This window comes from Teleopsis dalmanni, chromosome 1 (assembly GCF_002237135.1).
Source record: "Teleopsis dalmanni isolate 2A chromosome 1, ASM223713v2, whole genome shotgun sequence".
Classification (NCBI taxonomy): domain Eukaryota; kingdom Metazoa; phylum Arthropoda; class Insecta; order Diptera; family Diopsidae; genus Teleopsis; species Teleopsis dalmanni.
This window is the reverse complement of record NC_051846.1, coordinates 163,129,207-163,138,092: the sequence shown is the minus strand read 5'-3', so window position 1 is coordinate 163,138,092 and position 8,886 is coordinate 163,129,207. Positions and strand designations below refer to the sequence as shown.

At 31.5% G+C, this 8,886-nt stretch overlaps 1 protein-coding gene across 1 annotated transcript in view; it reads left to right on the top strand.

The window, feature by feature from the left end:
• The window catches only part of LOC119666608 (myosin-G heavy chain-like), a 6,538-nt gene extending 2,884 nt beyond the window's left edge, over positions 1-3,654 (top strand). The window contains exons 2-4 of the mRNA XM_038075889.1: positions 147-313; positions 1,634-1,725; positions 2,398-3,654. Coding sequence (XP_037931817.1) covers positions 147-313; positions 1,634-1,725; positions 2,398-3,654 — 1,516 coding nt within the window. The remainder of the gene's footprint in view (positions 1-146; positions 314-1,633; positions 1,726-2,397) is intronic.
• The last annotated feature ends 5,232 nt before the right edge of the window (positions 3,655-8,886 follow it).

Here is an 8,886-nt window from a genome sequence, read left to right as displayed (position 1 = left end):
TTTTCTTAATAATGTCAATTCTAGACAAAAATTTTATTGGCACTCTAAGTAAAATTAAAAAAATTTTAAAATAAATTATTATATTTATTTTCCAAAAAATAATTTTAAATTAAATTATTAATTTAAATTATTATTTATTGTTTCAGGCCACGCCGTCGTTCGGGCTCAAGTATAGTTGTGATCGATGGTGACGATTTAAAACCATGTTTACCGGACGACTACATCAGTAGTCAACATTATCGACAACATTCTGGTGATATTAAAGAGATTGATCAAGAAATGTTGACAATGCTTTCTGTCAATCAAGATAATGGTAAGTCTTGCATTTTTAATATATATGTATTTAAAGCAGATCGGCTGATAAGTTTGTAGAATAATAAATAACAACTTTTTAGTTAAAGTGGATTTTATGCATTAACGTAACCTCCTACAAGATTATATAAGATCATAATATTATCATTTCAGGGCTTTTCTGACCCTTTAATACCTCAATATGTTAGAACGATTAATTTTGCCTTTAAACTATGTTAGTTTCGGCGGTGATTTTTTCACAGGAGCCAAGTCTTTTTTCATAAAGCATATTTTTTTTTGAGATCTTCAAATAGGTAGTAATTCCTGGTGCCAAATCGTTCGTTGCGAAACACAATCCACGTATAATTTGTAAATTGAACCATGGTAACTTACGACTTTTGACAAAGTACATTGTTTTAGTAAAAGTGAACTTTTCTGTTCATTAGATGAAGCTGTTGTTTTGCGATTTCCTTCTTCAAGCGCACCAATGGGACTATATAGCGATCGCTATTGATATCCACTTTATATGTACTTTGTGAACAAAATTTCACGCGCAATGATCAGTCAGCTCACGAAATTTCTTTGAATCCATACTTTTGAAAATATAAAGAGTAGCGTCACTAAACTTCCTCTTCCTCTAGACTTCCTCTTTGCTTTTATTGGAGCGATGTTCCATAAGGTGGGTTCCCAGTTTAACGCATAACTATATATATCCATGAGGAACCAATCGCTGCACACATTAGTTCATTAAGCAGGGATGACTGCAGTTATCCAGAGTGGGGCTTGTGGTGGCAGTGTGTCAACTTTGAGAGAACAGTGATAAGGAGTATGCTGGTAGTTATCAAATTAAATGCAAGCAGGCCTTCTGATTTGTATGTTTACTCTTTCCACTCTCCTTACTACAACAACTGTAATTATCAGTTATCTTGTAAACATCTTGAAATTTTAAAAGATATCATTTGATATGGCAACTACTTCTTAAAATTTACATGGATTTAAGTGGGGCTTGTGGTGGCAGTGTTTCAACTTTGGGAGAACAGTGATAAGGAGTATGCTGGTAGTTATCAAATTAAATGCTAGCAGGCCTTCTGATTTGTAAGTTTACTCCTTCCACTCTCTTTACTACAACAACTGTAACTATATCAGTTATCTTGTAAACATCTTGAAATTTTGACAGATATCATTTGATATGGCAACTACTTCTTAAAATTTACATGGATTTAATAGAAGCTCTTTCAGTATAATATCTCAAGGACTTATCAGACAATTTGTTATGTATTTATATATATATTTATATAATATAATATAATATGCAATTTTACTATATTTAAATTATTTATAGGTCCACATCGTGAGATGGCTGTCGATTGTCCAGATACTTTTATCGCACGTAATAAGACACCACCACGTTATCCACCACCCCGTCCACCGCAGGTAAATATTGTTAAATCTAGCATAACTAAAACAACACACACCTTCAATACAAAAACAAAAACAAACACATTACCAACAAAACCATCATCCCATGATACCATCATAATCGATAACATTAAATCCCACATTATCAAAACCAATCCAAGTACCAATGCATTAACCAATAACACAATGTCCAAATGCACTACTCAACTCATCACAAACACACACACCAATACATATCCAAAATGTGCACAAACTAAAAACGGTAAAGGTAAAGGTAATGGTAATATATTAATTGATGCATATCATTCTAAACATGATCCACAACATAATCAACAACAACAACAACAACCCACACATCATCCACACGAACAAACAACATGTGATTTACATTTAAAAACAACAACAAATAAATTGTTTTCAACATCGTCTTCGTCTTCGGCATCGGCATCGTCATCTCCAACATCATCATCGTTATCATCATCATCATCACCATCATCAACATTACTTACACCAAAACATATAACAACAACAAATGAAATTGGTCTTCTTAATGATACAAATGAACAATTGCAACAACAAAATCTATACAATGAACAACTGCAATATAAATTGGATCAAATCGAAAATTATGAAAATAACTTGCAAACGGAATCACAACAACAACTACAACAACCACAACAAATACAGCACCAGCAACAGTTACCATTTAAATCAGCAAGCACACATAATACACAACAACAAATACAATCGCAACAACAACAAATACAATCGCAACAACAACAACAACAGTTGGGCAAACAGCAAACACAAAGTGTAAACCAAAACTCCATAGCGACAATAACAACAACAGCAACAACAACTGCTACAAAAACAACAACCACATTAAACTCATTAGAGAAACTAAAATACATAACGAGTAATAATCCGAATGGCGGAAGCATAGCACATCCTTTGCATAGCGATGAACTAGAAATTATGGCCGATGGCCTGTATCGCAAGGGTTCATCGTCGCATTCCTCATCGTATGATGAAGCGTTAAGCAAAAAATCTTCGGAATCATTTGATTCCATATCATATAACAATTTGCAAAATAATAACAATAATAGCAATAATAGCAACAATAATATGTCGACTTCGACCACAACAACAACGTCGTCTGCCTCGCCCATAAAGCAGACAAACGGTGGCATTGGCGCTATGCAACGTGCCTGTGGCGATGGTTCACTCAATAGTACACGCAGTTCTAGCTCATCAACTGCAATTGCAGATGATGTTGTGGGCATAGCACCACCAGAATACACCGAATTACGTGAATTTTCCAATTCTAATAAAAATATTAGCTGCAATTTTCCAACACACGTTGTTAAGCACCGTGAATTGCCCGTGGATGTGCCGGATAGCTTCATTGAAATAATCAAAACAACTCCACGTTATCCGCCACCACCACATTTATCGTCTCTGTCATCGCAATTATCGAATTCCTCTGCCTCAACGGCAAATACCGCATTGAGCAATATCAATAGTTCGCTTGCTTCCACCAATAGAGTTAGTCATGTGACGCCTTCAGCTAGCGATAATTTTAATGGTATAACTAGTTTGGGTGCAGGTACTAACTCTGCAATGGGTTTGTTAACAACTACCTTCTCTAATTTGGAACAGTTTGCTCCAACATTACAACAACAACAACAACTCCAACAAACAACACCAAAACTAAAACAGTTGGGAAAACAGAAGAGTTCATTGTCGACCTCATCTTGTGGTTCTTTGGAGGATGTGCAAAAATGTGGTTTGCAATTTGCGAACACTGCAGTTAGGCAGCAAGCACAACCTCAAGTTCCAACAGCTACTATGGATGGAGACAACGTTTCTAAAATGTCCTCTCAAATTTTGACGACCAAACATAATAATGATGAGGTTGGTTTTCTTTTCGTTAATTTACTTTAAGTTGATTTCTTTAGATTCTTTGTTGTTAAATTTCCTTCCTTTCCTTTTGTAGAATATCTTTTATGATTTTTGTTTTTGTAGATATTTTGATTTCCTTGCAGTTTGTTTGTTTTTTTTTTTTTTACTAGTTATGTTAGTTGCTATTATTTTTTATTTAATCATCGTGCAGATTTCAAATGTGGAATAGGTTGTAATCGTTACCTTGTTAATATCAAAAATATATGTATTGTAAGTTTATATTAATAATAGAACGGGTTAACTATTTGTTCTACTAAAACAGGACTTTATTATTATTATTTTTATTTTATAATAGAATAGATGGCGTCCTTAAGTTTTACCTGCTTAGCGAAAGCATCTTATTTGATGTTTCATTCCTAGAGTTACAATTGAGAGTCCGTGTATGATCACATTCTACTAGGTTAAGCTAGGTTAAAATTTAATTATTTTACATTATTTATATAACTACTTATTATGGATGTACATAACTATAATATGGATTTCTAAAATAGTAAACACTCTGATATAAATTATCCTTACTCCAGATCTATCCACCATGACTACCATAGATGTTGCTCTTTGGTTTATGAGAAGTACCGAATAGCTTCAATGCCTTTCCTATTATTTAATTTTTTTTTAAAATTAATTTGTGGATCTACTATCATTCTTGATATTTCTTACGAAAATTGTACTAACGCCAAAGAGACTATTATAGATTTTGCTTTTTAGAACTCTTACAAGAGATGTCTTTATCTTTATCTCTTATATAACATTTAACAATTTGAATATATAGGTCTTCATATATATCAGAGTTTCATACCATGGAACTGTTATAAGAGATCACTTTATTTTTATCTCTTTGAACTTATAGGTCTTTATATATATCAGAGCTTCATACCATGGAACTCTTATTAATCTAGATTGAGGTTAAGGCAACTATGTGCAGAATTTTTAACATCGTAATGCTGTTAATGTTAACTTTAGAATTCTTTCCATTTGTCAAAATTGAGATTTTATTATCAATGACTGGTCACTTCATTCCAATTTAGTTGGAACAAATTGAAAAGGTTGAACACATTAATATGAAATTATCTCAGAAGTTTTAGTAGGTCAAGACTTCACTTATTCTAAGTAGCTTGTGCCTCAGTTCAATATTTTAAATATTGAAAATGTAAGAAGTAGACTAAATTAAGGCTCGTTCTTACCAAGATAAAGTGTAATAAATAAAGAAGTGATGGGTATACCTACACAATTTCCGCAGTGAAGTGTGACTCTTCAATAACTTCTAGAAATTCTTGCTTAAAAAGTAACTATAGCTGTATATTTTTTTTATTTATGTGAGAAATTATTTTTAATTTCTTATTAGTTAAATTTTATTTCTATTTTACTATTATTTCACTTTAATTAGTTCAATTTGTAAATTTTCATTTCGATTAGTTTGGTTCGTTTTCTGGGTAATAGCTTGTAGAATTGTCCTTTATAAATGTCGTACAATTTTCAACAATATCTTCCACTTAAAAGTTTTTAACCCAACAAAATTTTCCTACAACTTAACTAGCTTTCCATGTATTTCTCTTGGCTACTGTGTGTGTATGAAGTAAAATTCCAATTCCAAAATGAAGAAACTATTTTTATTCTATTAGTTTTACATTTCTTTTTTTTTTTTTCTTCAAATCGAATGTTTCAAAATGCATTCTAAGAATATTGTAAAGTTTTCCTTCGTCTACCTCCCATCACATATTACATATCGCCGCATCAGTGCATCACAACTAAATGCAGTATTTAATTAAATGAATCACAATCATGTATATATAAAATTGCATATACGCATGCACTCTTACATCCTTCTATATCCTTATACACTCTAGCTTACATACTGACACGCCTACTAATTTACTCGCATATTTGCATATACATACACGCATACACGCTCTGTTATTACAGAAACTTTTGACATATTCCACGAAACTTGGTTCTGTTAGCTGAAAGGCAATGCCGCTGTGCTAACATGAGAACTCGGAAGAAAATTTTAATTACAAAACGAAATTTTATGAAGTCTATCATCGGCTTTGTATGAGTTCCTTTGAGGAGGGCATGTTGAGCTGGGCATGTAGCAACAGCAGCGTCGACATCTTATGGAAAATTTAATTTTTCTTATTTTCCGTTGCTTGTCACTTTATGAAGTGTGAGAACATTTTAAATGTCATTTAAATGTCTGTCTGTCTGTGTAGGTGCACCCTACACACATGTTGATACAGCACATTTTCGTTGCTGTTTGAAGTTTGATATTTGAAGTTTTAACCGAAATTGTTGTCACTCATACGCCTACGAGCACAGGCGAGTTGAACTTTTGCTTAACACGAAAGTTGTGCTCTGATGTGATTGTGTTACATGTTTCAGGTGACAAAAGATGTTAAAATGATCTTTTGAGGTTACTTGAGATGTTAAGTTTGTTAGAATTTAAAGTAAAGGGTAAAATAATTAGTGATTTAATATGTTCATTTATTTTTTATATTAAATCATAAACTAAATTTATTTAAAGACCAAACATTCCGATTTGATCTGAGGTCAATTATTGCTTAGTCTAATGAAGAGATAAACAATAATCTAGTCAAGGCGCAAATAGGGGTTTTGAAGAAACCTCGCAGTTAATAGAGAGTAAAAGTGCTCAGGTGCACTGACTCAACTAGCCTCAACATAATTAATTATACAAGTTACTATGTGATTACAACTAGATTTATTGATAATTTTTAAAATGCAGTTATAAAAGCTAAAATGCTCTTAAAACAAGACACAACAGAGAAGATTTGACGTATACATATCGCCCACTGTCATTCCGGAATTCTCAATCCTCCAATCCTTAATCTTAGCGTACATCATATACTGTAATACTTATCATTGGTTTTTAAGAAAGATTGTTTCTTAAATTAATTTTTATTTCCATTTTTAAACATATTTAACTCTATATAAGGATTCTATTCTTTATAGATTATATAAATTAATATTATAATGCAACAAAAGAGCAACAAAAACGCTCATTTCATTCGAGACATATAAAATGGTGGCTCCCTTAACATAGTAATAGGGATTATACTAGAAATTAATAAAGATTAATTACTAGTAATAGTAATATTATTTTGAAAACATAATCTGTAGTAATATTTATTAATGAGGAAAACCGATGCAGTGTTGATCTCCTTAAACTTGATTTATGATATAACTTATGAACATTAAACAAGTATCAATAGCCACTCTTCATAGGGTGACATAGACTAATGCACTCTAAACATATGTTCTTTCTAATATTTCTTAACAAGGAAACAAAACATATGTGATGGTGGCTCTTTCAAAGTAGTAATAGAGATTGTACTAAAAATTAGTGTTAATTACCAGTAATATTTTTAGAAACATAATCTGAAATAATATTTATTAATGAGGAAAACCGATGCGGTGATGATCTCTTTAAAAATGATTTATGATATAACTTATCAGTATTGTATCAGTAGCCAGTCTAGATTGGCGGACATAGAGTGATGACCCTCTAAACATATGTTCTATATAATATTTTTTAATAAGGGAACCCCATGGAGTAATGGTTCTTCTTAAATATGATATATACAAGTTATGAGTCTGTGTATGTGCAGTAAGTCTTTACATATGCGGTGATGGTACACTAAATGTCTGACCTAAATAATAATAATTCTTAATAGAGACCATAGAGTAACAAATAAGATCGATTCATAGGGTACAAATGTGGCCGTGGCGCCTTTAACGTATGTTATGTTTCATAATAAATGAGACCCATGGAGTAATGGTATTTCTTAAATATGATTTACAAATGCAACTAGTCCTAGTATGTGAAATATGTGACAATCATCTCCAAAATGTGTGTCTAGAGTGAAAAAACCTTATGGGATAATGAACCTTTCCCCGTTAAATGTGCTTTATAAGGTTTTAGTATGCAAGTGTCATTCCCGACATAAAAGTTATGGTCTCTTTCTGTTGTGCGATAAATGACATATTTTGAGATACAGCACAGCCATTATTTTAGTACTTCATTTGAATTACTTTTTTATTATTTAAATTTTCAAATTCCATCGTTTCGGTTTTTTCCTTATTGTATACCGTTTAAGGTGTCTTTTTCGTTTTATCTATGAAATGCATGATAAAACGATCTTCAGATTTTATAAAATGTATATGTATTCCGACTCTTTGGGTGTTGCTATTGGGGAGAGCAGTTTATTGTCCATATACCCGATGATGTCAGGGAGTGGATATATATTGACAAGTGTTTAAATCTTTATATTATAAGGTTCACTAAAAAATTTCAATTAATTGTCTTTAAATAAAACAGTTAATTAAGTATAATATCTTTAATTATAATTAATATAATTTGATTTTTTAAAGTTAATTATGTTAAAAGAAAGCATTTTTTTAATAGAAACCATTGTTTTAGAAAGCTGTTTTGAATAGTACTGAATTACAACAACAACATTTTTATTATTTTTGGCTGAGCATTTTCAAGTTATTCAATTCAATTATTGGTAATATTTTAGGATTTATTTGTTTTATTTAATTATTCATAAATAATTTTTTGACACTGTAGGTACCAAAAATTGAACTCGTGCTCTGCCAAATTTAATTATATCATCTTTCTTTTTTATAGCTTATAGAACAATTATCTATATTCACTATAGCAATTGTTTGTTTTTTTTTTCAATTTTATTTATATCTCGACATTTTTTTATCTTTATCGAAAGATTTCAGTATACTTCTGACATAGGGGATTTCTTTTCAATCAAGCCACATCATTACTTCTGTGCTTCTGTTAAGTAGTGGCTGCCCGTCTTTCATTTGTTTATTTCTTCTAATGTGAATCCGTTTACAATATTTATGGGCGTCATCCGTTTTATGTAAGTGCAGTTGACAGGTCCTATTTTTTTTTTATATCCTGTGACAATTGCAACACACAAAGCAAACACGTAATTGCCTTCTGAGGTGTATGCAAGACGTTGAGCTACGAAATGAAGACATGCACTTATAATAAAATTTATATTATTACTTCATCGCCATTTTATGGTAATTTATAAAATATTATATCATTCAGTTACACAAATCATGCCATTTATGTCCTGAGATATTTGCTTTTCTTTCAGTTCGAATGCAGAAACATTTGCTTTCTTTTGTCGAACAAAACCTGATGCATTACATTTCATTTGATTGCATTAAAATGCA